This window comes from Curcuma longa, chromosome 11, assembly GCF_044706935.1.
Source record: "Curcuma longa cultivar G26 ecotype Majalengka, Jawa Barat chromosome 11, ITB_CL_G26_1.1, whole genome shotgun sequence".
Lineage (NCBI taxonomy): Eukaryota > Viridiplantae > Streptophyta > Magnoliopsida > Zingiberales > Zingiberaceae > Curcuma > Curcuma longa.
Genome location: NC_133871.1, coordinates 4,839,288 through 4,866,516, shown reverse-complemented (window position 1 = coordinate 4,866,516; position 27,229 = coordinate 4,839,288). Strand labels below are relative to the sequence as shown.

The 27,229-nt window shown below is 39.9% G+C and overlaps 5 protein-coding genes across 6 annotated transcripts; 3 read left to right on the top strand and 2 right to left on the bottom strand.

Annotated features, from left to right (window-relative positions):
* Positions 1-6: 6 nt before the first annotated feature.
* On the bottom strand, positions 7-1,123 carry LOC141842057 (transcription factor LAF1-like). Its single transcript, XM_074730272.1, has 3 exons — positions 824-1,123; positions 614-743; positions 7-529 (listed from the first exon to the last, which is right to left on the bottom strand). The coding sequence occupies exons 1-3, from the start codon at positions 957-959 to the stop codon at positions 7-9; spliced, it is 789 nt and encodes a 262-aa protein (XP_074586373.1). The 5' UTR covers positions 960-1,123.
* A 1,641-nt stretch (positions 1,124-2,764) lies between these two features.
* On the top strand, positions 2,765-12,002 carry LOC141836917 (DNA-binding protein RHL1). Of its 2 annotated transcripts, XM_074724389.1 has the most exons (12): positions 2,765-3,085; positions 3,182-3,292; positions 4,249-4,335; positions 4,433-4,665; positions 5,601-5,670; positions 5,827-6,018; positions 9,175-9,214; positions 9,330-9,385; positions 9,495-9,543; positions 9,811-9,833; positions 10,871-10,909; positions 11,592-12,002. In XM_074724389.1, exons 1-12 carry the CDS (start codon positions 2,765-2,767, stop codon positions 11,619-11,621), a joined length of 1,251 nt encoding a protein of 416 aa, XP_074580490.1. In that variant the 3' UTR covers positions 11,622-12,002. The 2 variants fall into 2 exon arrangements, with proteins under 2 accessions (XP_074580490.1, XP_074580489.1); XM_074724388.1 differs by lacking the exons at positions 9,175-9,214; positions 9,330-9,385; positions 9,495-9,543; ... (1 more) ...; positions 10,871-10,909; positions 11,592-12,002 and adding an exon at positions 7,910-7,973.
* A 314-nt stretch (positions 12,003-12,316) lies between these two features.
* Positions 12,317-13,436, bottom strand: LOC141838045 (putative pectate lyase 17). Its single transcript, XM_074725432.1, has 3 exons — positions 13,173-13,436; positions 12,752-13,107; positions 12,317-12,677 (listed from the first exon to the last, which is right to left on the bottom strand). Exons 1-3 carry the CDS (start codon positions 13,419-13,421, stop codon positions 12,317-12,319), a joined length of 966 nt encoding a protein of 321 aa, XP_074581533.1. The 5' UTR covers positions 13,422-13,436.
* A 1,477-nt stretch (positions 13,437-14,913) lies between these two features.
* Positions 14,914-17,608, top strand: LOC141838044 (large ribosomal subunit protein uL10). Its single transcript, XM_074725431.1, has 5 exons — positions 14,914-15,386; positions 15,542-15,610; positions 16,590-16,688; positions 16,768-17,160; positions 17,248-17,608. The coding sequence occupies exons 1-5, from the start codon at positions 15,129-15,131 to the stop codon at positions 17,389-17,391; spliced, it is 963 nt and encodes a 320-aa protein (XP_074581532.1). The 5' UTR covers positions 14,914-15,128; the 3' UTR covers positions 17,392-17,608.
* Positions 17,609-20,299: 2,691 nt separating this feature from the next.
* On the top strand, positions 20,300-27,184 carry LOC141838043 (uncharacterized). Its single transcript, XM_074725430.1, has 7 exons — positions 20,300-21,802; positions 24,015-24,105; positions 24,221-24,378; positions 24,485-24,536; positions 24,645-24,727; positions 24,885-24,978; positions 26,619-27,184. Exons 1-7 carry the CDS (start codon positions 20,300-20,302, stop codon positions 27,182-27,184), a joined length of 2,547 nt encoding a protein of 848 aa, XP_074581531.1.
* The last annotated feature ends 45 nt before the right edge of the window (positions 27,185-27,229 follow it).

Below are 27,229 nucleotides of genomic sequence, written 5' to 3'. Positions count from 1 at the left end.
AGAGCACTAAAACCCTCTTCCAGTATCCATCCTTTCATAAACTATACCAGGGAACAATGCATCAAACATCATATCTTGAATCTGATTCATTCCCTTGTGCTGTGCTCCAAATCCTTCAACCACCCCATCATCAACTTCTGTTACTGCTGGTTTTGATCCTGACTCATAAATCCCTGCCTGGGAACTGGAGTCCTGCAAGCTAAACAGGCCTTCACCCCCGTCATGATCCAAATTTAAAAAGCACCAGTCGCCGAAGAAGACTCTGGGCAAGGCATACTCTGCAGCTTCACATGGATCGACAGATCGACTCAGGTCAGCATGACCTGCAATGGAAGGAGTCTGCCCATATGAGCCTTCATACTTCAGTACTGGTCTTTGGTTGGTGCAGTCTGGAGAGGAGGAGCTCGCACAAGCAGGAGTTTCAGGTTTCTGAGACTTCAGTAAAACTTTCTTTTTCAGATGCGAATTCCAGTAGTTTTTTACTTCGTTATCAGTTCTTCCAGGGAGATGCATTGCTATCTGTGACCACCTGAACGATTAAGCAACAAATATGTTAACTTCTGTTCTGAAATTGTGATCCTCAATTGGCACAGTGCGATAAAAGAATGCTTACTTGTTTCCCAACTGGGCTTGAAGTTTCATGATCGTTTCCTCCTCTTCTGTAGCAAAATTGCCACGTTTCAAGCCTGGCCTCAGATAATTGATCCACCTCAACCTGCAACTCTTCCCATCGCGTTGCAAACCTACCAGACACAGGCAACGATCGAGCAAATGAATAACAAATAGAGGGACAGCATGATTCATGAAGAAGCTAAGTCATCACCAGCTTTGGCAGGGATTGCACTCCAGCAGCTGAGGCCGTGGCTAAGCACATAATCCCTGAGCCTTTGGTCCTCGTCAGGCGACCACAGCCCTTTCTTACAGTTCACCTTCGGCTTCTCGCGAGCCCTGCACCCCATGAATGCTTCCTCGCAAGCTCTGCCTACGCTCTCTCTCAGGGAACAGCCCACCTTAATCCCTTGACTTGGTGTGGTCTCGTGGTACAGGCAATGACAAATTAAAGAGCTTCTGTATATAATTGAAGGACTGTGATGATTAGCGATGAGCACTTGGCGAGCACATGGACGGAATGAACAAGCAAGTAGAGATAATGATGTACCTCTGGAATCCAGGTTGTTATGTTACGAGAGCCTTTCTTTCTTCTTGAGTTCCCTTTCTGTCACGGCAATAAAATAGAAACTGCTGCTGCTGCTGCAGAGAACTCAAGTTGTTAATCGTTATTGTTTGGTCAACTGGAATTTATATCTTTCTTTTGTCGGTAATCATTCGCCTCCTCTTTTGTTTTGAGTACGTATGACTGTGTATATGCTTGCTGTCGCCGAATACATGAACGACTACTCGTGGAATGCGTGTTTCTCTCGCCTGTTGGCCGAGACTGAGAGCATGTCAACGGTGAGCTGTTCCTCTGCTAATTTAATCAGTGAGATATACAGCAGCCTTTTCGTCAAGTATCAATGGTTGCGATGAGCATCATACAACTTTATTTAATTATGTGCTTATTGTTAGGACTTTAAATTGACCATGACAACTCGTGCGTTAACAGCATGTGCAGATTAATGAAGCAGGATTTGGAGGAGCGGATAAAGATTGAATCTCGCGTTCAGAATTATGAATGCGTTAATCGGTCACATGATCAATTGTAATTTCTTTTTATTTTTCATAGTGGTAGTCGATCATCTGATCGACTACCACGTGGCATAGGAGCCCATGGCATTATAACGACGTACGTTGCGGATTTTTTTTGATAATGACAACTGACCTTGATCAATCACGTGGAAGATCAAACTGTTTGGCAACAGAAATGCATGTTTTTTTCCCAGATTTTGGTGCAACGATAAAATCAACGGTTAATTAAATATTTATGAGTCAAATTTAAGATGCATTACGAATTAATTTTTTAAATAAAAAATAATCTTAAAAATTGACCTAAACAACTTTGAGAACTGAAGCACATATTCATGTACCTTTTTATTTACCTTAATAATTAATGAGAAATTTTTATGAGATAAAATTGATCATCTTCAATTAAAATTAATTGATTTGAATAATAAAATACTTAGACTAAAAGAAAAGTTCGATGTATAAAACTCTTACTCTGTAAAAAATTTATTATATATATTTTTATTTTACTTTATAAGTGATTATTTTTAAAATTTTAATTCATAATCTTTAAATCATACGATAATAATTTACTATTATGTTAAGATTCCTCTTCAGTTGAATACCGAGATCACTAAAAAACAAAGAAATGCTTTCTGCATAAGCACCAGCGGATTCAATGGATATCTACATAATTGAATTTTTTTAAAAAAAAGGGAAAAACACTCTTTTAAGTTAAAGAAAATTAGATGAATGTAAAAAAAAAAAAGTTTGAGAAAGTAGTATATATAAAATCAAATGTATTTTTTTTATTGTTATCACAAAAAAATACTCTTTAAAATTCGAGAGATATGAGGAAAAAGGAATGTTAATCAATCTGTATAAATTTAACATTCAGATTATTTTACATCTGATAAACAACATGTTTTCTACTTTCTTTCCTAGTTTCCCTCCAAGTAATCAAGGAACCGGCTCGCTTCCTGCTCTCTGCTTCGTTTTGGGTCAAAGAAAAGGCATCCGAAATCAGGTGGGCGCCACTCAGCAAACCTAGACGGGCCTTTTAAAGCTCACTTGCTCTCCCAGTCTCGGCCCACTGTACTCCGCTATGGCGAGGAGAAAGAAGGGAATCGCCGACGACGATGACGGCCGCCCGGCGGACCCGGAGACGGAAGAGCGGCGGCGTCTGAGATCGCTTGCTTTTTCTCGGAAGCTCCTACGACGTACCTCCTCGCAGCCTTCCGCCCCCCTCGAACCCTCGAAGGCTGTCGTCAGGCTCCAGGGCCGCGACATCGTCAAGCGTGGCCAGAGAAAGAGCCGGTATCTCTTCTCCTTCCCTGGACTGCTGGCGCCTCTATCCTCCGGCCGGATCGGCGAGCTCTCGGACCTTGGGTCTAAGAACCCGATCCTCTATCTCGAGTTCCCCCAGGTCTTAGTCTCTTATATCTAGAGTGTGTTCGTATAGTCCCTTGGATTCCATGTTTTGGTGCATTTAATCTTCTTTCTTTTGGGGATGAGTTGCCAGGGAAGGATGAAGCTTTTTGGAACGCATGTTTATCCCAAGAACAAGTACCTAACTCTGCAGCTGACCAAGTCGTCCAAGGGTGTTATGTGCGAAGATGTCTTTGAAAGCATGGTTTGCTTAAAATCCCTTTCTTCTCTCTCAAGTTGCTCATGGTCAACTTAATGATTTGTTTTTTTTCCCTTTAGCTCAGTGCAATTTTAGTCCTGAAGTGTGAGTATATGAGGATTAGTTGCCAAAAAAATATTTGAACCATTTACTTATACAGGGAAATAAAGGATGTCAAGCTCGTGTATTAGTTATATTTATGTTTTAAGTCCTTATTTCTGAAACATCATTCTATGCTTCACGAAATGTTAAACTTGGCATGTGTTTCACTGCAAACTAGAAAGTGTGATATAATTCGTATTTGATAGAGGACAAATTCACAGGCCGACGGTGAACATCTAGAGATGTGATTGCCGAAGTAGAATGATACTCAAAATCTTTGTGCTCTCAAAATGAGTACCTTTGTTCAATTGGATCTTTTATTTGTTTTGTGTAAGAGGGTATACGAAAATACTAAAAATCACAGATAAAGTGTAAACATCTAGGAGGGTTCTTGCTTTTTCTAGCACCTTAACTTCAGTGGTGGTGCCTGATGACACTCGAGGCAAAATGTTCCCAAAAGATATTTGGGCTGTTTGAACCTTGACTTGATTATCTTGCCCGAGGCACTTGTCTAGATGCCTTTTAATAATACTTGTGTGAAGAACAACCAATTAACTCACCTTCATGAAGTATCTGTTAACTTAACATTTTCAGTAGAATATTTCTCTCGTGTATTTCTGAGGAATCTAACTTAGCAGCTATTGCTTATTACCATGCAGAGAAAGCTTGATGAAAAGAAATTTTACTACAGGAACTTATCTTCTTTGCTCTTATCCATATGAACTCATCCTTAGACTTTATGTAAACTTTGGCATCATTAACATTCCATACTTTGCTCTTCAAGATTGTTTCTCTTCTAAAATGAAAGTGTCTTTTTTTCTCTAGTTTTGAAGGTGCTTAACTAGTTTGTGTGTTAGCAGATTGTGTTTTCTGATGCATGGTGGATTGGCCAAAAGGAGGAAAATCCACAAGAACTCCAGTTGGAGTTGCCTAAATGTATTAGTGAGGTTGATCTCATAGAGTATTTCTGTTTTGTACTTCTTTTTTCTTCTGTATTTTTGTATTTTTATGGTTCTGAAATTTTTGTCGTGCATCTTGAGACAGCCAGATAAAGTCCCTGTAGATTATGACTTTAAGGGAGGTGCTGGGTCCCCTGCTGAGGAACAACTAGGTGGAAATACGCCTGCAAACAACAAAAGAGACCCACTTTCTTCTAAAACTGAATCTGAGGATACATTACCAGATGATTCTGACAATATGATGGAACAAGGAACAAAGAATGTGGGTGAAGCAACGCCAGTTCGACAATCAACTAGAAATTCTGGGAAAAAGAGAAGGTATGTTCTTTGTCTGCATTGATTGTGCAATACTGTTAGTAGCATTGAAACAGATTCAACTGTTGATGAAGTGTATCATGATAAATGTTTGGCAGGATTTTTTTTTTGAACTATTAGCTATCATATTTTCTTTTCATGAATTTGTTATGTAATTGTTATTTGACTGCACTCAAAAGTTCTCAAACTTTACTCCAAGGAGAACCGCTCCTAGTTTTGACCTTGGTTTCTGTAGGTGATATACAGCAGCAACCTTAAACTGAGGTACAGTTTCATTCTTTGGTTTCCTACCAAATGAAGGTGGCATTACTATGCTTGTGGCGCTTTCATGTGTTGCCAAATGGTCTTGAGTGAACTTTCAAATAGAGACATATTGTTAGTTGCATTTCAATCAGCAGGATTAGGTTATTATTTATTTTCATGAATTGCTTCATGCTTTGTCAATTATCTGAATTATTTTTTTACTGTTCTGCATACTTACCAGTGTTCCTTGCAAACCTTTTCTTGAAAATTTTTTGGTATTCACACACCAAACGACGATATTAAAATCTTAAGTAGCTTTTTGTTTTCAACTGGTAACCTAGGATTTTGAAGTCTTTGAGTTTGGTTTGCAAAAGCTCATTGTTACTGAGGTAACTTCGATAGTTCAAACAAAAAAGAAACTTACAAATGGAGCAATGGCTTTGACATACTTTTCTTACAAAACAAATGAAGAAAAATGTCTTTAACATGTAATTGCCACTTGGCAGTGGCTACTTGATTATGTGTGTTAGTGGCAATTGCATTTTTGTTGATTCTTGGTTTACCCTTGTTAGCTGATGCCTTATATTGCTTGCATACTGGCATCTGAATACTGAAGAGAGCTATGTAACACAAAAGCACTTATGCTTGTGGTTGTTGTAAATCATGAATTGGTATTTATAAGTTATTTTCCTTAGTTATGCAGAATATTCTGAAGATGATTCTGCTTATAATGATGTGGAGGTACCTGAAATTATTGATGAGAAGGTAATTCTATAAATAAAATCAACTATACTTATGCACCTTCATTCGATTGACTTATTGTAATTTATATTTGATTGCATAAAGTATAATCAGGAATAACTGCTGATTAGCAATTTTTATGCTGCATTTTGTTGTTTATATGTGGAACTACTTTGACAGATGGAGAAATCATGTCCAATAGATTTTAGTGATGTAGCTTCAACAAGTGAGCTTGTTGACAGAAAAGTATGTTCAACTGAGAAAGTAAAGAAAGCTGCATCATCTAAAGGGTCCAAAGGAAATGCCGTCAACAAAAAAGGCACGCTGGTTCAGGCTACTTTATCTAATGTATTTGAGAAAGTTGATGATGAGGTTAGTGGTGTTATCTTCATTTATATTGAATACAGATTCTCTTTGATGTTCTTTGATCAAACATGTTAATACTTTATTTGTCCTTAATGGTGCTATCTCCATCTGCTTTATATTGAGTACAAATACTCTAATGTTCTTTGGTCAAGCATGTTAATAATTTATTTCTCCCTGCATGTTTATGAGTATGCTTATTGTTTCCTCTCTTGTTTTTCTCTGTCAAGGGAGCAATGGGCACATTGTTACAACAGCATTTGATAATTTCAAATAAACAGGCAGCAAACTTATGACTTATGGTATTTGGATAGATGTGATAGCATTATTCCTGTATGATAAAGATTTCAAAAAGTGTATGCAGACAAATATAAGTGAACCATTTTTTAATGCATTTGCAATTGTATTTCCAGGACATTTTTTTACTAAGAAAAACACTAGTTATATTGACTAATGTCTAGGCAGCCTTGATATTGTGAGTGATGAGTTGGGTTGTAATGCAATTACACAATAATATATGACTCTGAAAAGTTCATGATAGGTTTATTAACGCGATGGATTTGTTAAATTGTTTAAAATTCATGATATATTTAATAATTTGCCGAAAAATATTGAATAAAGTCTGTGTAAAAAAAATGAGTTTACATCTACTATATAATATACATTGTATGGGGTGTACTGGGTTGTAATCTTTCTTCTTGCTTATGAAGGAATGGGGTGAATGATCTTTTTCACTCTTATTGTTTTATCAAAAAATATTGAAACATGTCTTTGTGCTAAAAAAAATGAGTTTGCATCTACTAAAACATTTATAAACTTAATCAACCTAAGCAATCATTGTAACCTAACTTTACATTTGTTACTTAATAATTAATTTAATCTTCCTAACTAATCCCCAATTCATACAAATATTTTCAATATGAACCTAATACGTATGACACAAAACACAACGAATAGCAGTGCATGTTAATCAATTGTCACTGTCGATGTAACAAAAGATCTATTTGTTGAGCTAAGTAATACATTAAAGCTTGCTTTTAGTTTGTCTCTCTGTTCGACAAATTTTGGTTTAATCTAATCAACATTAAACTAATCAATATTGACTTGAACATGATATGAGCCTTATGTACCATAAATGGATATCATGCAGTCTGTTACTACATATTCACATGAGAGACTTATGTGCAAGTTTTTTTTTAAAAAATAAAAGGGTGTTGATAAAATGGGCATCAAAGATATTTTCATGTGTATCTCTTCTGCATAGAATTCTCTCAAAGTTGCAAATATCACATTCACAATTTCATTCTTATTAGTTGGATAAGTAGGAAAGTCAGGAGTTTATATACCATGGATCTCTTTTTCAACACCGAGAGAGTGCAAATATGTCATTCATAGGACAAAAGTTGGTTGCCAAATTAATTGTAGCTTTTGAAATGTTGCCCAGCTGTAATATACCCCTTAGGCCAAAAGAAATTTTTGTAGCAGTCTTGATGTAGTAGTAACCAATCTACAACTTAAGAATTATTGTAGCCAAAAAGAGACTGGGAAAATCAGTGTGAGGGATTACTAGGAGAAATAAAATCAAAATAGTTACTACAAGCAATTAGTGTACTATGTGTAAATGATTAAATGAGGAAAATAGGTTCCACTGGCTGATAACTTCCACTTTTAGTCAAATGGAATTAACTGGAGTTAAAATGATTAAGATAAAAGATTTCTCTATTTTAAATAATTAAGGTAATCAAAATAACATGTCCCATTGATATAGACCCACTTGTTTCTACCCTTCTGCACTTACCCATTTGAATGAATGCCTTCTGATATAAATTAATCAAGCAAATGTGAAGAAAAGGCATACAAGGAAGAACTCGAACTAATTAGCGCTCCCATTGTATTACAGAATTAGTGAACATCCATGGATATTCATTTATTTGGAGAGGCTCAATGGCCATGCTCCATTACATATCAACCTCATGTAAAACCGAGGTAAGAATACAAATGAGCTGGGGAAGTCCCAACATTTCTTTGCTCAAGCATGGGTCAAGAAACTAGCTTGATCTTGAGTTTGAGCACACATGCATAACTACAAAATTCAAGCTCGAGCTTAGGTTATCAAGTCTCTCTAAGCTTGATATGAATAGTATTAGAGCTCATTCCAAGCTATGCTTGTTTTGTATCTAAGCAAGCTTAGTACTCAAGATTGTTTAAGATCAATCAATTTATTCAACTTTTATGGAACCAAGTTAATAATCAATTGAAGCTGGTATCCATTTTTATATTCCATAATTGTACTAGTGTATCAAAATTACTATATATGATTATAATGCATGCATTACTTTGTTTTTGAGCCTACAAATGGCCCGTTGCATGATCTTATAATCTTGGTTATTTACAAATTTAGAATTCCCATGCTTATGTGATTACATAATTTGGCGACAAGCTTATTAATTATTTTGTTGTTATTAATATTTCTGCAAGATTATAAACAATTTTGTTGACAAATTCAAATATTCTTCACGAACTTAAGTGAGCCAGGGTTGCATTATTGGAAGTTGCTGCATTCATAATTTCAAGCTTAAATTCAAAGCTTAATTTGACGCTTAAATTTGTCCAGTTGATCTCAAATGAACTTTGATTGAGTTGAATTCTGAGTAGCTCATGAGTGGTTAGGCTCATTAGTAGACCTACCAAAGTCCATATGTAGCGGCTTGCTATTAATTGTTGGCACTCAGCAATATATCTAATAGTATTGGTTAGTTTTAAGTTCTGTATTTATAATTGTTTAATTTTTTGATATGAAACTTGTCAGTACATCTTATTCTATCGGCTGTTCTTTTGGCATGACATAGAACAACTCATGAGTGGTTAGGTTCATTAGTAGACCTACCAAAGTCCATATGTAGCGGCTTGCTATTAATTGTTGGCACTCAGCAATATATCTAATAGTATTGGTTAGTTTTAAATTCTGTATTTATAACTGTTTAATTTTTTGATACGAAACTTGTCAGTACATCTTATTCTATTGGCTGTTCTTTTGGCATGACATATGACAACTGAAAGGAATTTACATTCAATATTATAGATTTTTTATGATATTGTTTTCTTTGATCTAAAAATATCTGACATTCTCCAAATTTGTCTTATTCCATGTCTTTCACATTTCAGAAACCCAAACGCAATTCAAATACTTCTCCTGGATCTAAAGGTTTGAACCTTGATTTCTTTTTCATTCCTGTGGTTAATAAGACTGAATTGTACTCAGTAATGTTTACACAATTTGTTGCCTATGTATTTCCCTTGTAACCAAATCTAACTTCCAGGGCCTGGCAGTGGTAGACAAACATCAGCTTCAAAGAAATCAACTGAAAAAGACGAAGTATGCCCTTCATCAGAATTTACCCTGGTTGCATATCAGTAACTTGTTTAGACAGAAAGGTTAACTTTTATGAACCTTCTAAATTGTACAAATAATGCATGCTTTATAGGCAAAGGGGGCTGATAAAAAAGAGGCAAAGCCTGGTGGCAAAAAGAGTGGTCAGTATCACGTCTATCTATTTTCTTGTTATTCTCCTGTCTACATGTTCCAGTTGCTTGGCTAATAGTTTCTGAAATTTAGATAACGATCATGATAATAATTTGGGAAATGTAATTGTAGAGGTCATTTTCTTATAAAAAAAAATAAAGGTGTTTTCTTTTTAGGAAATCAATTCGTATAAATTAACAGAAATCAATATTATTGAATTGTTAATTTTTGCAGTTTTTGTTTGCGCTAAACTAACATCTGGATCGTTTAAAATGCAGGGAAACAGAATTCAAGTTTGCAGGTAAATGCTTCTTAAAGGAATGAATAAGTGCCAAATCTTTCTCTAGAGATGTAACATTGATAGCTGAAACTATTCTAATATACTTTGAGAATGGAGCTGGCTATTGACCATTATCTTGTATTGTTTGCCATATATGTGTTTAGTCATTAGTTAGACATTTTTATAGGAAAGTTTGATGCACTTACTGAACCTATAATTCATCTTATCCAAATTGGCTCCCACCAGGCTAGCATTTGCTTTACACAGACATGCTGAAATTGGTCTGTGTTTGCTTGCTTATTCTTGGACTGTTGTTGATATACTGACCCACAGCTAATTTCAGTACCAAATAATTTCAATGCGATGGATCATCCTAAAAAAATGTCAGGAACAATAGTCTTAGAGCTGAGATTGAGATTGAATAGGATGATACAGTTAGTTTTAGATCGAGCATATCATCAGAACTGGGGCAAGGTCAAGGTCAACAGAATTAAGAAATATTGATATTTTACAAATTGCTCGATGATAGAACTTGCAAAAGCTGTACTGAAAAAGGTCTTTTTCCCTGTATGCCATTAGATACTGAATTTCTTGAGAGAAAACATGTAAAAAGGAAGGTATGCAACTTGGGAACTGGTAAAAATCATGAGTTAAAAACATTGAAAATAATGAACTATTTCATTAAACTACACAGTAATACTCTATACAGATTTATTGCTAGTCATAGCTGATTTCTTCTATCCTACTAGAACTTTCTTGCTTCCTTATCATATGACTATCGTTGTGGCTTGATATTGGTGCATGATTGATTTCACAAGAAGGGGCTGCAAACTGAATTCTGATATATACACTATAATTTACAAATTTTATAGGAATTTATATAATGCAAATTCTGAATTTCTTTTGTAAGCTTAGGAAAATTCATCTTCTTTTTTTCATTCTTTTTTTTTATAGTTTACATCTTACAGAAAAAAATGGTTTGTGAAATGGCCTGAAACATTCAACAACATACTTTTTAGCTGTCGAGTTTAGTGTTTTTGTGTTGGGATATATTGTAGGTGCCTGTGGAGCCTGAAGACATCTCAAGTGACTCTAAGGTAAACCATAGAATTGTTGAACGTATTGTCTTCTCTGTTTATTAGTCGTACAGAACCACAAGTAACTAATGTAAGAATTGAAGTTACCTAAAAAATCATTGCCTGTGGGTTTGTTTTGCCATCATTAACTTGAGGAAGATTATTCGACAAGGTTAGTATCTATTCTAATTGCAATTAATTATTTTTCTCTAACTATAGCTCTAAATGCAATTCTTGTACGAAAACTTAAGATATTTGTTACGATGGGAAATTGCAAGGGACTTAGCAGCATAGTTGTTGTTGGCTAGACCTTTGTTGCACGCCAAGTTGATATAAGAAAATCCTTGCTTTTAGATAATTATATCAGTGATTTAATTTGTTAGCGTCCAAGGGTTAAATCCAATCATTTCTTGTCTCATGAAAGATAGTGATCTGCAAAACAAGAGCATCTTAGACTTCAATTGCTGATGAAAGCATCTTTACCGCATGAGATATCCAAACTACTGCCTATGTATTTCTGACTAAACCTGTTTGGTTGGAACTTTTTGATGTTTAGTACAAAGAGGTTGTTTTGTGATTTTTTTCCCCACATCTGATGCTACATGTATCCTCTCTTTTTTTTTTTTGTCTGGTCTGGTATATTCATAATAAAGTTTTAGCTTCTGAAATACAATTTTCCTTAACATGCTGCCTCCTTCTCCAGGACGACAGTGATGAAGACTGGGCTATGTAACATCATGAGTTGGAGAAGCAATTACTTCCTGCAAAATGTCCCCGTTTGAAACGACTATTCGAATGAGCTCCAAAAGATTGGCGAGTGAAGAAAATTGAATCTTCTAAATCACTGGAAGTCAACTTCTTAAACTGCAGAGCTGCTTATGAATGTTGTGATTATCCTGCTCGAGTCAGTGGTTAATCCACCCACAATGGTTAAGCTATGTATTGCCCTAAGTCTCTACAGTTCCTTCGGTCAGGCGACTTGTCTGTGAGTCAAGTCCGTTTGCTGGGCCATTTTAGTTACATGCCTAGCATACTGATATTGTCGCATCTCAATGTTCATTGATGTGCAACTAAATTGTTTCAAGTGCAATCTTTCAAAGCCTGTTATTTCTTTCGCCCTGAATTTGCCCTGAATTTGCCGTCATCAAACTTACCTGATGTCTGTGGTCTTATACAGATAGCTATATCATTTTGAAACTAGCTCCAACTATCAAGGTAACTGCTTCCTTGCTTGTAGATCATGTTTTGATAATTTAAGCGTTCAATCGCATAGGAGTTAAAATGTGTATCTGCTTCAGTTTTATGCAAATTTCGAAGAGCTTCTATTCTATACAAATTTGATGCATATGAATCTGATTTAACATTTTAATCTTCTCCACTGAACCTTTTTGATCGAATCAAACGTCAAGTCTTGCAAGATTAGTTCTGCTAACATCGAGCCTTCGTGCTGCAGCGTAGTGCGCCGGCGTTCCTCGTCAGCGCCCTCACAGCACCTGGCCTCGCCGCCGTAAACCTCTGGTGCGCATCGTACCGGGGACTCGCCACGGGGGCTCCGGACTTCCTGAAGAAGGCCCCGTTCTCGAAGGCGTCGTGCTCGGAACGCAAATTCCACGACTTGGCCAGCGCTTTGCCTTTGCGGGCAGGCATCCGCCTCGTCACCTCCTTTTGCTTCGACGCCACGAACAGATTCCCTTCGCTCATGATGGTCGGCCCGACGCTTCCTCCGATGGCGTACTCTTTCCACCCGTCGTACAAGTTGTTCACCACGTGCGCGTATCCGTACCTCACCCTGATTGATTCATATACTAATTCCATGCATCGATGATGTATATATATATATATTATTAATGGGCGATGGATCACCTGGGCATGCGCTGGCTGCAGGCGGGGCCGAAGCGATTGAAGGCGACGGTGACGCGCATGGCCTTGTCGCGGATGTAGCCGTCTCTGTGACCGAGGAGCATAACCTTGTCGTGGTGGTGGAACCAGTTGTTGGAGATGGTGATGTCGGTGGAGCCGCGGGTGACGTCGATGAGACCGTCCTCGCACGAGTGCAGCGTGTTGTGGTCGATCCACACCTTGGAGGCCGTCACCACCCTGATGGCGTCGCCGTCCTCGCTGCCGGCGTGCGATAGCTTCCCGTACGGGTCGATGATCGGCCCCCGCGCCTGCGACCGCAGGTGGTGGAACTGCAGCCCGTGGATGATCACGTTCTGCACCTGCAAATGAATCGATAAAATATTGGTTATGATCGAACTGCACATGAGCGAACGTGCATGCGTACCTTATAAAGCAAGAAGCCGGCGCCGTTGACGATGTGGACGTCGGCGCCGCGGCCGTCGATGGCGGTGAAGCTCTTGACGACGAGCGGGCGCACGAGGCGGATCTGCATGTCTCGCGCGAAGGTGATCCACACCTTGCCCTGGAGCACCGTCGCGCCGTAGCGCAGCGTCCCGGGGCGAGGCCGAACGGGGTCGTCGCTAGAGTCCGTGACCACGTAGCTGCTCACGCCGCGCCCTCTGTTCATGGTCATCTTGCCGGCGAAGCCCACCGAGCACATGGCGAGTCGCTGTCGATGCGCGGCCCACCTCGGGTTGCGCCGCCAGCACCTGTCGATCACGTTATTCTTGTTTCCTCTGCGGGAGGCGTCGACGGCGACGACGACCAAGGAGAGGCAGAGGAAGAGGGAGAAGACGGCGGACTTCATGCGTGGACGGGTGGAAACCATTGCAGATTTGAGAGCAAGTGATTAATTAATTTGCAGATCAAAGAAACTTGGCATCGAGCAGATCGAAACTTTCAAGATTAATAATAATTTTTTCAGTGAGTAACTCCTCCCATCTCCAGCAGCAATTAAAATCTCTGCAGAAACTGAAGATCACGTTAATAAACTGATAACGCAGGGAGTTTCTTTTGGTTCTCGACGCGGCAGTCTCCTTTGAACCACGTCCTGAGAGTTAAGGCCTTAACACTCTGTTTGGGAGGAGGTGAGGGAAAGGGAGGGAAAGGTAAGGGAGGGGGAAAAAAAATTTTTCCTGTGTTTGGGATGCGGTGAGATAAGGAAGGGAAGGGGAAAGAAGGGGAAAGCTTCCCCTTCCGTGCTTATGAATACGTAGATTTTCTTACACCCCAAATCGGGGTGTAAGGAAGGGGAAATACATTTATTCCAATTTTACCCATTCTCTTCTTCGTTTCTATGGTGTTCAAGAGCTACGTCGTCGTGGATGCGTCCCCCGTCGCGAGAGTAGGAGGCTGCTGGACTGGGGAAACTGATCGGCTTCGCTCTCGTCGCCCCGTCGCGAGAGTAGGAGGCTGCTGGACTGGAGAAGGCTGCTGGACTGGGGAAACTGGATGCTGTGGCCGGCCTGCGCGATATGGAAGCAGAGGATCAGCCTGCGAGATCAAAGGTCGCGAGAGGAGGGGGCAACTGACCTGCGGGAGGGATCGGTCTCCGTCGGAAAGGCGGATCACCGGCACTGCGAGATCGGAGGTGCGAGGCCACTAGCAACCGGCCACCGACGGCGGGGCTCGAGGACGACCGCTGGCGCGGCGGAGGGGAATCCGCTGGCGCTGGCGCGGCTGCGGGACGGCGGCGGCGAGGGAATCCGCTGGCGGCGAGGGAATCCGCTGGTGCGGCGGAGGGGAAGAGGCGGCTGCGGGACGGCGGAGGTCGAAGACGAGGAGGAAGGAAGGAGATGGAATCGAGGAGATATTTGGCATTTTATATCTTTAACTCTCATTCCCTTCCCTTTGGACCTTCCTTTCCTCCCAAACAAAGTTACTTTTCTTCTCCTCCCTTCCCTTCCCTTTCCCTCCCTTCCCCTCCCTTCCCCTTCCATTAATGAACCGTCCCTCACCCGATCCAAACAGACTGTAAGGGTCGTACTGATCCGGTTCGGTTCAGTCCGGTCCGGTCCGGTCCAGTGGACCTGATAGAGAATGGAATGGATTGATCTGGATCCTCCCACGTTGACATTTCTTATCCTGCTTCTTTCCCGTCTATAAAAGGCCGCCCAAGGCTTCTAGGGTTTTTTTACCTAGCCGCCGTTAGCTCTGTTTCTAGGGTTTTGTGGTCTTCTCGTCTTCCTCTCTTCTCCTCTCTCACAGAGGTTAAAGAGACAGGGTGCTCGACTCCCCGTCCGCCTTGACGTGGCTTTGTGCTCGTCTTGGCCCTCGAAGGAGGTCTTTGTTGTAGATTATTCTCGCTCGATTCGGTTCGGAGTCGAACAAGCAAGGCAAAATGGTGGTGAAGCTGTCGAAGTCCGAGAAGAAGGTCTTGTACGACAAGAAGCTCTGCGCGCTTCTCGATGAGTATAGCAAGGTGCTCATTGCTGCCGCTGATAATGTTGGCTCCAACCAGCTGCAGAACATCCGCTCGGGTCTCCGTGGCGATTCCGTTGTTCTAATGGGGAAAAATACGCTTATCCGCCGCTGCATCAAGATTCATGCTGAGAAAACTGGCAACAACAACTACCTCAACCTGCTCCCTCTCCTTGTTGTGGGTTTCCTTGCCTTGCTCCTTCTGTTTGTGCTGCAAAAATGCTTTAGTTTGACGCCCTTTTCGTAAAAAAAATGACTATTTTGAGATCTCTAAAATTTCTTCTTTCTGTGAGTATGAAACTTAATTCTTTTCTCGCCCCACGTGTAACTTAGGGAAACGTTGGCCTGATATTTACAAAGGGAGATCTCAAGGAAGTCAGTGAAGAGGTTGCCAAGTACAAGGTATGAACGAATTATTGAACACTTGTTTGTTTTCAACATCTGATTTGATAGTCAAAAAATATTTTTTGTTACTAGGCGATTCATTGATTTTACATTTGCAGATTTACTACTCCGATGCCACTTTTGCCTATTAATATCTATTGTTTGTTACGAATTTAATCATTTTCTTTTTGTTTCCGCGCAAACAATATCATGATTAGAGTCATGTGATGTTGCTCACATGCCCAATAGAGTATTTCATTCTTAGAATGTAATTTAAATGGTTTCTGCTTCTGAAACTTTTAGCTGGTGTGATTCAATATGGTTTGCACTATTTCTGGTTACGGTGCAAAAAAGTTCTTTTATTCATGTGTGCGCGCTAATAATTTCTTTAATACCTAAATTTCTCATTCACATGCTATCATTCTTATACTCAACTGATGGATTGAAATAAATTGTTTAATCTATTATATTATTTGATACTGTTGAGCTGGTCTTGTGATTTGGCTAACTTCAAACTATAATGAACTTGCCATAGCATTCAAACTAATGCCATGGTTGCTTACCTTGTGAAAGAATTGGTTTATTCTTTCCATCCTTACTGATTTTTTTTTCATAAAATGAATACTTTTGGCTGTGCTATATTGTATTGATTTAGGTGGAAATAGTCTAATCTTTCTTGGTATGTGCTTGAATCTTGACTGCCAACTCAAAAGGTTTAATATAGAGCTTGATTTCTAAATAATAGGAACTTGAGCTTGACTTCTAAATAATAGGAACTTGACCAAACCAACAAATTTCTAGGTTGTTGATGTCAATTAGAATGCTCTTTTGCGCTTACTTGATGTTAAGTACAATGCTCCTATGCTTCTTTTGTACTTACACTAGTTTGATTCATCTATTATTTACTACGTTAGATATGGTTTGGCAATTGTCTCAGGAAAGAAAAAATGTATTATTACGTATCAATGCTTCTAATTCTGTATATCTATCTATGCAGGTGGGAGCTCCTGCTCGTGTTGGACTTGTAGCACCAATTGATGTTATTGTTCCTCCTGGAAATACTGGACTGGACCCTTCCCAGACATCTTTCTTCCAGGTTAATGAGATTTATGCCTTGTATGGGACAATCATATTCTTGGTGGGTTCATCTTTAACCCTCGTTTGTTCATGGGCAGGTGCTCAATATTCCTACCAAAATTAACAAGGGTACTGTGGAAATCATCACCCCAGTTGAGCTGATTAAGAAGGGTGACAAAGTGGGCTCTTCTGAGGCTGCTCTCCTTGCAAAGCTAGGAATTAGGCCCTTTTCATACGGTCTTGTTATTCTTTCTGTGTATGAAGATGGGTCTGTATTCAGCCCTGAGGTACTGGATCTTACTGAGGATGACCTCATTGAGAAGCTAGCAGCTGGTATCTCCATGGTTACTTCACTGTCTCTGGCCATCTCCTACCCAACACTTGCAGCAGCTCCCCACATGTTCATCAATGCATACAAGAATGTACTTGCTGTTGCAATAGCAACTGAGTACACATTCCCACAGGCTGAGAAAGTGAAGGAATTTCTGAAGGTAGACTTTGTCATTCTTGTTCTATTTCTTGCATGTTTTTTTTCTCGGAATAAACTGATACAATTCTTAATCTTGTAATTGCTACAGGATCCTAGCAAATTCGCTGTTGCTGCTGCTCCTGTGGCTGCTGTTGAGTCTGCTGCTGCAGCTGCACCAGCGCCTGCTGAAGAGAAGAAAGAGGAACCTGCTGAGGAATCTGATGATGACATGGGTTTTAGCTTGTTCGACTAAGTTACTCCTTGTGTGGTACCATAAAAACGTTTTCTCAGTCATCTTCTATTGTCGTTTTGGCTTTTGCTTGGCGTAGTTTTGCCACTCGAACCTTACTGATTTGGTACTCTGAATTATCTTCTGTTAGTCCCTTTGGTTTCGTTTAATTTGGATACACTGTTATTATGGGCTCTTAAACAATGCCATTTTATATTGTTTTAGATGTTTCCAACAGTAATCTGTTGTTCACTGTATGGTTGGTGAAACAGGACGAATAGAAATTTACAACATCGTTTATGCTGGATTAATAATTAAGTATTCTTCTATTATGAATACAGAATAGCTATGCTATAGATTATAGACTAGAGTTGCATTTTAAAGATTTTCTGCATGGACAAGAGGAATAAGAAGGATTGTGGGGGAAATAATAATGTTTTAATCGATATTTTAACATTCATCTTTAGTAAGTTCGTATAGACTCGACTCCAGTTCTGAGTTCGACGGTTTTTGATAGATTGATCTTTAATTTTAATCGTCTTAGATGATTGCAGTTCACGTTTCAGAATCGTTTATGATTTGGAATTATCGGTTCACGAGTCGATTCCTGATTCATGTTATTTTAAAATTATAAATTTATAATATATATATAATTAATGTAAAGGATTTGTACTTATTTAGTTCTTTATATATCTTTTATGATTTTAAAATAGTATCTTAAATTTTAAACGTATCGTCATCGTATTTTTTTAAAAATATTATGATTCTTATTAGCATAAATGCATTATTACATAGTCAAAAGAAATTATTTGCTCTCTGATATTTTTTTCAACTATTAAGAATAATAAATGTAATATAAATGCATTAATTCTGATGTGAGAAACCGTTTGAGACTTGATTAAGAAATTTTTTTTTAAATAAATTTTTATATAACAACAATTATATACAAAAAAAAAAATCTTAAGTCTATGAACCTTAACCAATTTGGCACCTTGTTAGGCCGATTACGGTTCTGGTCCAGCAACCGAATCAATGGATATCCGACCAACTGACTTGGTTACGAGCTCGAGCCTGATCAATTACAGGCCTAGCTTGGGTCCGGTTGACTCAGCTCGAGGTCAGGTCTAGTCCATGCAAACCTTTAATCTATTTTCCTCGGTTTGAGACCTCCTGCTATCTACAATTGTTTAGAAAGTCTCATTTAGCAGTTCGAATCGCTCTCATTTCCTTTTTTTTTAAAAAAAAAAAAATAAAAATAAAAATTATCTCCTTTTACAGCTAACTTCCTTTCTTTCAAGGCCCAGAGTCCAGACCATCGTCCCTCCAAGCGAAGGTAGACCTTCCCGGGAAAGATCACCAGCAGGTGACTTGACTTGGAAAGGAACAAAGGGAGAAAGGGATCAGTTACGTTGGGCTGTCGGAGCTGGAAAGAGGAGTTCGTACGATACGGCCACAAATATAATGAGTAGTAGAATAAAGGCAGCGAGCGAAAAACGTTTCGAACAACAAACCTGAAGAAGAATCACTAGAATAACAGCAATTTATCATGTGATCTTGTGTACAAATTAATCTCGACGATCGACCACAGGCAAAGTAGCTAGAGGCAACAATGGCGGCACGGCACGGCACGCTGAAAACAATGAACCCCATTACACACGGGGACCATGACACACATTCACCAACAGAGCGACCGTTTCATGCTCCTTCAGCCCTACTCGCTGCTAGCTAGCTGGTCCTCCTCAATATTCTTTCTCCCCAGCTGACGACGCATCGCCCTGTTCCTTCTCTCGCATGCATTCTCTGTCACTTCCCTTTTCCCTCGATCGCCAGTTAGGGTTTGCCATCATCAGCTACCTCAACCTTCATCTTCACCATCGCGTGACCTTAACACGGGGTTACTCACAAAGCCGCGGTTATACGTACGCTTGTGAAAAGTTGGGGACCATCGAGGCTCGTCTCGGCTCGGCTCCTCGATAGGACGACGACTAGTAACCGGCCTCAGAGGGCGGACCACCTACTGTCGCCCGGGCCGCGGTTGTTACTGTCACGCTTAGCACGGAAAGATGCATCGCTGCTGTCCTGCGGAGGAAGCAAAGATTAGGAGACGTTGCGAGCGAACAATGATAACAGAATAGCTAAGCGTGGTACGAGCCATTATTATGGCTCAGGCTCACTCACAAGCCGCTGCATGCTGCAGAGGGACGGCACTCTGATGGCTGATGGGGGCGGTGTCAGGCACACTGGGTGATGATAGATGCATATGAACAAGGCTGCGCATTAATTCACCATCATCCTAAAGCTTTTGTGTGATCGGCGGTGAGATTAGGAGCGAGAGAGAAAAAGGGTGGGGGTCTCTCAAATCGAAATGGTGGATTGTTGTGCAAAAAAGTGTGGTGGAAGCTTGCTCTCCTTTGCTCATGAGGTGGGAACCGTCCTCTCCACTGCTGCCTGGTAGTTGCCTAAGGCCCTGCCTAAGAGTTTACGTTCATGTGTTCAGATGGCGCTATATGCACAGGCGCTGATGCCACTAAAATTGTCGATTGCCTTATTATTATTATTTTTTTTTAAAGAAAAACTGAATTTTTGAATATATCAAAACTTAAAATTTAAATTATTTCAGTATTTTAATGATTTATGGGGGAAATTTTTTTTTTGTTTTTTTATTTTTTATTTAGAAAATTATGAATCGATGGCGTTGGCTTCAGAGTAAGTAAAGCGAGCTTTAATTGGGCATTAAAACGGCTAGTCCGGCTCCCAGTAGAAACCGCTGTTCGCGACACCACCCGGTGGCTTTTTTTGTGTGCACAGTGCCGGGCGGTGACGAAATCGCATCGCGTTTTTGGCTTCGATCCGTTTGCTGTTCTTGGTCGGGCTGTTCTCCGATTTGAACTGCTGCCGGCTCGCCGCGTCCGACGCGGGCGGCGATGGCGGTATGAGGGGGGCCGACTGGGAAGCGCCGTCGATCGCGAGGGAGGTGGAGGAGGAGGAGTTGTATTACGAGTCCTTGGACCGCGTGCTGTCCTCGTCGAGCTCGTCTACTTCCGCCTCCGATGACGACGCCGACCACCGGCATCACCGCCGCTCCCTCCGCGGCGCGAGCTTGCTGCCGCCGCTCTCCAGCTCGTACGACGTCTGGATCTCGGAGCCGTCGTCAGTGGAGGAGCGCCGGAACCGACTGCTGTTACAGATGGGCCTCGGCGGGGACCCTGCCCTCGCCCTCGCCCGTCCGAAGTCCCCATCCCGTGACGCCGCCGGTTCTAGGACTGTGGAGCAGGAGGTTGGGCCGTCGGCCGTCTCATTCCCTGATTCCTTGCGGTCCGATGTCGCGGTGATCGTCAGATCCAGATCGGATGGCTCCGTCGATCCTAATTGTGTCCGTTCGGAACGGACTGAGCGAATCTCGCTTGGGTCCGGGCCGGCCACCGATAAGCCGCCCCTCGTTGGGCGTTCCTGGTCGCTGACTGCGGCGAAATGCGGTGGCTTGGAAGGCGGGGGTCTTCAGCAGCCTTGTACGATTAGGAATCTGGACGATGGCAGAGAGTTCGTGGTGAAGGAGATGCGGCAGGATGGAATGTGGAACAAGCTGAAGGAGGTCGGGACGGGGCGGCAGCTCACGATGGAGGAATTCGAAATCTTTGTCGGCCGCTCCCCGCTCGTACAGGAGCTCATGCGGCGGCAAAGCGTCGAGGAGTCCGGGAGCGACGAGAGCAAGAGGAACGATTATGGTTGTGGCGGACCTGGTGGTGGGTTAAGGGCCGGCGAAGGGAGTCTCAGATCGAAGAAGAAGGGTAGCTGGCTCAAGAGCATCAAGAACATAGCAGGCACGGTGGTCTCCGGAGGACACCACCAACGGGAAAGGCGGAGTAATGATGAGAGAGAAACTTCGTCGGAGAAGGGAGGGAGGAGGTCGAGTTCGGCCACCGATGATAGCCTTGACGGTTCGCATTCTACCCATCACGGGCCCGAGAGAATCAGAGTCCGGCAGTACGGCAAGTCGTATAAGGAACTCACTGGTCTCTACATTACTCAGGCGATTCAGGCGCACAACGGAGCTATCTGGACCATCAAATTTAGCTTGGATGGGCGACTTCTGGCAAGTGGAGGTGAGGATTGTGTTATCCATGTGTGGGAGGTCGCCGGCTTGGAGAAAAAGGCAGAGTTTTTCCCGGAGGGAGAGATTGGCGAGGATGGTAATTGTCATCCTCTCATATCAGCATTTGCTAATGGCACGCCGGAACCTGCCGTAGCTTTGTCCTCTGCGGAGGCAAGTCACTGGGAGAAGAAAAGATGGTCAAAGGTCCCTCACAGCAGACGATCTGTGAGTTCCGACCACTTAATGCTGCCAGAGCATGTTTTCGCTTTATTGGATAAGCCAATCTTCTCTTTTAGGGGCCACACAAAAGATGTCCTTGATCTTTCATGGTCCAAGTCCCAGGTGATTTTTCGCTTTATCTACTGTTTTTACGTAAAGTTGAATAGTTGTTGAGGTTACACACTGTTCGTCTTTCGCTGATCAACATAAGCTCTTTTGGTGAACTTCCCTGCCAAATGATTACTGAACGACAGACAGACTTATTTATATTTCCTATAGACGAAACTCCATTAGTTCTGAGGAAATGGATTATATATGCGATTCTGATCCGCGAGGCAACTATGCGATAGGAAAAGAATAGACTTCCCCAAATATATATTGTTTGAATGTAGATGATTCATGATTGATTAAGAAGAAAGAACGATAATTGGTGCTGCAGAACAACAATGTCATGAATCCAAATTATTTCAGTATATCTACTTGGACCTTATTCTTCTGTGGACCTTGACATTCTTTATAATATAACTATTTTGGTGCCAGTGCTACAAATGCTGAATAATTCACTATTACTGGTTTACAGTGTTGAACGTACATTTTCATTATTTAAGAAAGGCTTCTTTAGAAAGAACCGTTGGCGTTCCTCTAGATTTTTCTTTTTTAAACATGGCGTTCCTACTACCAATTTGTGTTGTTATTATACTAGTTTACTTAAAGAAATATATGCTATGATCCTAGTTTGCTTGGGAAGTATAAGTTTTCTCATCATATGCTTTGTTGTCCAACAATTGTCACATCAAAGTAATCTATCAACCTAGTTTTATGCTGAATACATTAATTCCTGGTCCCTCCAGATACTGATTTCATGTCAAGCACACCATCTTTGACAATTATCTTTACTGACTGATAGTACAATATTATTTTTATTAATTTCCATTATGTTACATGCTTCGACAACAGTCCTTCCTTCCATGATAGGTTGCTTTGAAATTACATATTTTTGAGCCATACTATTTTTATCCTTTGCACCTATATTGTTAGAAATTTGAAAGCAAGCTAACACTTAGCATTATTGCTAATGGGCTACATATCTATTATTGTCTAATTTGTGAAATGGTATGGAGCAAGTTTAAAGTATCATTCTATAATGGGTTCTAATCCCTAAACGAAATGATACTAGTTCAATATTGTGCAACATTTAGCATATTTCAACATATGTTGAAGTATGGCAAGATGACTTTAGATGAATTTTACTCCTATAATCCATTTTCTATTTACTTCAGAAAAAAAGACAAAAAATTACATTGCAGTTGATTTTATTCCCTAAATGAAATTTTACTGTACTTAATGCACTTCAGCATGTGGTGAAGCATGCTTATATGATTTTTGATGAATTTCACTTCTCTAGTGTAGACTTATTTTATTTTTTAAATTGTGGTAATTAGATAGTCAATTGAAATAAAATTTTAAAGAAACAAGGTAAGAAAATATAACAAACATCTCAGGTAACAACTATTAGTGGATACACATTATTCAAATTTATCTTGACATATTTTGATATGTGCTGAAATGTGTTAAATGTGATGATTTTTGGTTGGCATAATATGGTTCTCCTAAACATGAATGAGACAATGGATATTATGATATCATATTTTGGTAATTCACCTGAACTGTAAATTTTGGCTATGCCACCTAGCACAAAAATTTTAAACATGTGGGTGTTCCACCAAAGTGATGGATGGGTTCCAAACCATTCTAGAGCATTTGGTTACAAAGGAAGGCTAAGAGAACAAAATTAGCTGCGCCACCCATCATGATATAAAGAATAGGGCTTTTTTTCATATTCCTCCCCAAAATTTTCCCATTATTGTAGTTTTCCTTTGTTGTTTCAGAAAATATCTTTTTGTCCTATATAATTTCCAAATTGTTATCATCCCTAAGTCAGACTAACTCCTATTAGAGTTCCACCTTTAAAATGTCAAGCGTCTTTTATATGGATCACTAAGGGAGGGCCATATGATATTTATTGGCTATATTTCAAACAAAATCCTAACAATAACTAGCCTAGGGTGAAGTGTGAAGAATTCAATGAGCATGGGGAGGGGGTCACAAAATGAGGGATAAATTACAAAAAACAGTCCAAGGGAGAAAACTGTGTGTATGTGATAGAACCTAAAGAAATATCTATGCATGTTTTCTTTTATTGCTTCGTCATCATCAGAGGTCTGAAATGTTTTTACCATCATTTGGTAATCTGGAAGAAGTTTTTTTATCGTTTGGTTTGAATAGAAATCCTATAATGTGAGAGAATATATAAGGATCTTTTTTGTCCATGCAGCATCTGCTATCATCTTCAATGGACAAAACAGTCAGATTGTGGGACACATCTTTCTGTTCCTGTCTAAAAACATTTTCCCACAGTGACTATGGTGAGCAAATGTTTTCTTGGCTTTAGTTATGTTTCATGAATGATCATTTGTCTCATTATCATTCTGTTGCATCAGCTAATGGCACTTTTCTATCTATTATGTTCCTTTGATTCAGTTACCTGCATCCAATTCAATCCCGTTGATGAAAAATACTTCATCAGTGGATCCCTAGACAAGAAAGTCCGTATATGGAGCATTCCGGATCGACAAATTGTTGATTGGAATGATCTTCATGAGATTGTCACTGCAGTATGTTTTACTCCCAATGGACAGGTAGAAATGATTTAACTGATAACAATCATTGATTTTCATGAAAAGAATCTTAATTTTGTAAAACTAGTCCATGTTGATGCTACAACTGAACTCTTGGGTTGTGTAGGCTGCTATGGTGGGTACGCACAAGGGTAGTTGCCACCTCTTTGACACGTCTGGTATGAACTCTTATCCGACCAACCAGCTTAATGATCTTCCTTTTCAGTTTGGAACTGTAGTCTTCATTCCTTACTGTGATTCATCTTGTGTTTTAAAATTTCCTGTAGAGAACAAGCTTCACATCAAGGATCAAATTTACTTGCAATCAAATAAAAATAAGTCGAGCAACAAGAAAATTACTGGCTTTCAGGTATTTGCAGACTTACTAGATCCAATTAAAAGGTGAATGCAAGAATTTGTCTTCATTCTTTATATTCCTTTGTACTTGTAGAGGTTTTCCCTTTATTTCTAAGTTGAACTACATTTCTATATCTATATCTCCAGTTTCTGACTAGTTTCTTGAACAGTTTGTTCCAGGAAGTTCCTCTGAAGTTCTTATTACATCGGCAGACTCAAGAATTCGTGTTGTGAATGGGGTTGAACTAATGCACAAATTTAAAGGTAAATCTTTTACTATCAACTCACTTTATTGTTTTTATTAACATGACTAGGAAATATCCATTTCTTGACCAAAAATAAGGTCGTAAAAAAAAAAGACATGAAATCATTGAGGCCTGGTTTTAGGTGTGGATCAGTAGTGTTCTGGTGATCAATCCATAGTGATACTTTGTCAACATGAATAAATGCCATTGTGTTGCTTGTTCTGATATGGATTCACTGACACTGACCAGGAGAAAGTCTATCTCAACTGGTATCTCATGTAATGGTTTTCCCATTAATATATGCACTTTAATGTTATTCTACTTCTTTAACATCTACATATATGTAATTAACAACTAGTTTCCTTCACACTGAACTTTGCAGCAAAAATATATACATATTATACATACACACAGGCACACACATATATAACAAGAATATCAATTTAGCTATATGCACCCTAAGATGTGTGTTTATTGTGTTATAATAACCTCAGTCGATGTATCTACACGTTGTATAGATACCTGTTCATTCTTCGGGTAGGATTTACATTAACCTTCCTTAACAATTGTGTGAGATCTTCACAAAATTTCTGATCACCTTCCAAATGGAAATTCTTTAGAGCTTGTTTCTACGATGATATAATAATTAATTAGCATTATCCTTGATGTGACAGTCTGAGATATTGCTCATTGTCATGCAACCACCAATAGTTTAGTAAGTTTGTGGCACCATAACAAAAACATTTAGATGCCTTTTAAATTCATCTGAATTATTTGGAATGCGAAGGTTAATATTTTCGTCGGAATGATAAAAATATATAATTGAGATTTGGGAATCTTTTTATTTTAGCAGAGTCAAAGTCATTCAAAGGATGGAGTATTCTGTGACGTGAGCATCTGTGTCATATCACATTGTTTTGAAATCAGAATTCATGCCTCATCTTAGCTTGTATTTGTTGTAGTATATTTATGGCACTGAAGGAAATTGTTATCCATGAGTTATCATTTAGTTCTTTTTGCAGTTAGAGAATACATACAGATGGATCCTGCAAAGCTTGAAACTATGTGGGTCCGCCTGATTTGGTTTATATCCTCAGTGGTTATATATTGACTCCTTCACATTTACGGTGTTTCTTTTCTAGGCGTGTTGCTTGCTTTCATTGCTCTCACCAAAGGAATCTTACCTTGTTTACAAAAACAAACAGTTGATTTTGGCCTCACTCAGTTTAAAATCTCTCACATCAAAGGAATCAAGTTACTTCGATTATTTTTACCATCACCTTGGCCTCAATTTTGCACTTTAGTTTGTTATGTCTCTTAAGTTCCAAGAGACAATTCTATGAAAGGGGATTACATCACAAGGGCATCACTTTCAGAAGTATCACACAACTCTTCTCTTCTAGATTCCTCGAGAGGATCTGGTAGAAAGACTAGCGTTCCTTCAACTAATCTTAATTTCTTATTGGAAACTCACTTGGGCCGAGTGTCCTTGCTGTTGAAAAGTGATTTTAATTTTTGATCTCTAGGTCTCATGCAAGTTTTAAGGCATGTCTTTACTAGAATTTCTTTAATATTGAGTATAAATTCTAGTCTTCAAGTTGCCATATTCAGAAGCCATTTCCTCATGTTCTTTGGTTGACACTCTTCAATTTTCTTCAGGATTCCGCAACACTAGCAGTCAGATATCGGCTTCGATGACCCCAAATGGGAAGTATGTGATCTGCGCTAGCGAGGATTCTCATGTGTATATCTGGCGATACGATGCTTGTTCCCAACCTAGTAAGGCCAAGGGCATTGTCAATTCCATGCAATCTTATGAGCACTTCCAATGTCAGGATGTGACTGTGGCTGTTGCTTGGCCACACCCCAGTGCCACAGGGCTGGTCGCAGGCCACAGCAACATGCAAAATGGCTTCAGTCCGGTATCTGCTAGCGAAGCCGAGGGACAAACACAGATCAACAACGGGCACAAAAATTCATCTTCATCATTATCAGTCTACACTCAGAGTCCAGTTCATCGCGACATTCCGTCGAGGATTGATTCTCCGACTTGGTCCAAGGAGAAGATGCCGAGAAACGAGCTTAGCCCCCAGAGCAGTGGTGAGCTTCACAATGGGGCTTTGCTGGTGCAAAGCAAGCTAGCTTGGGGGATGGCTATCGTTACTGCTGGACAAGGAGGTGAAATAAGAATATATCAAAATTTTGGCTTTCCATTTCGAGTTTGAAGGTGTGTATTATCCTGGATCGGGTGCTTTGGATCTCAATTCTTA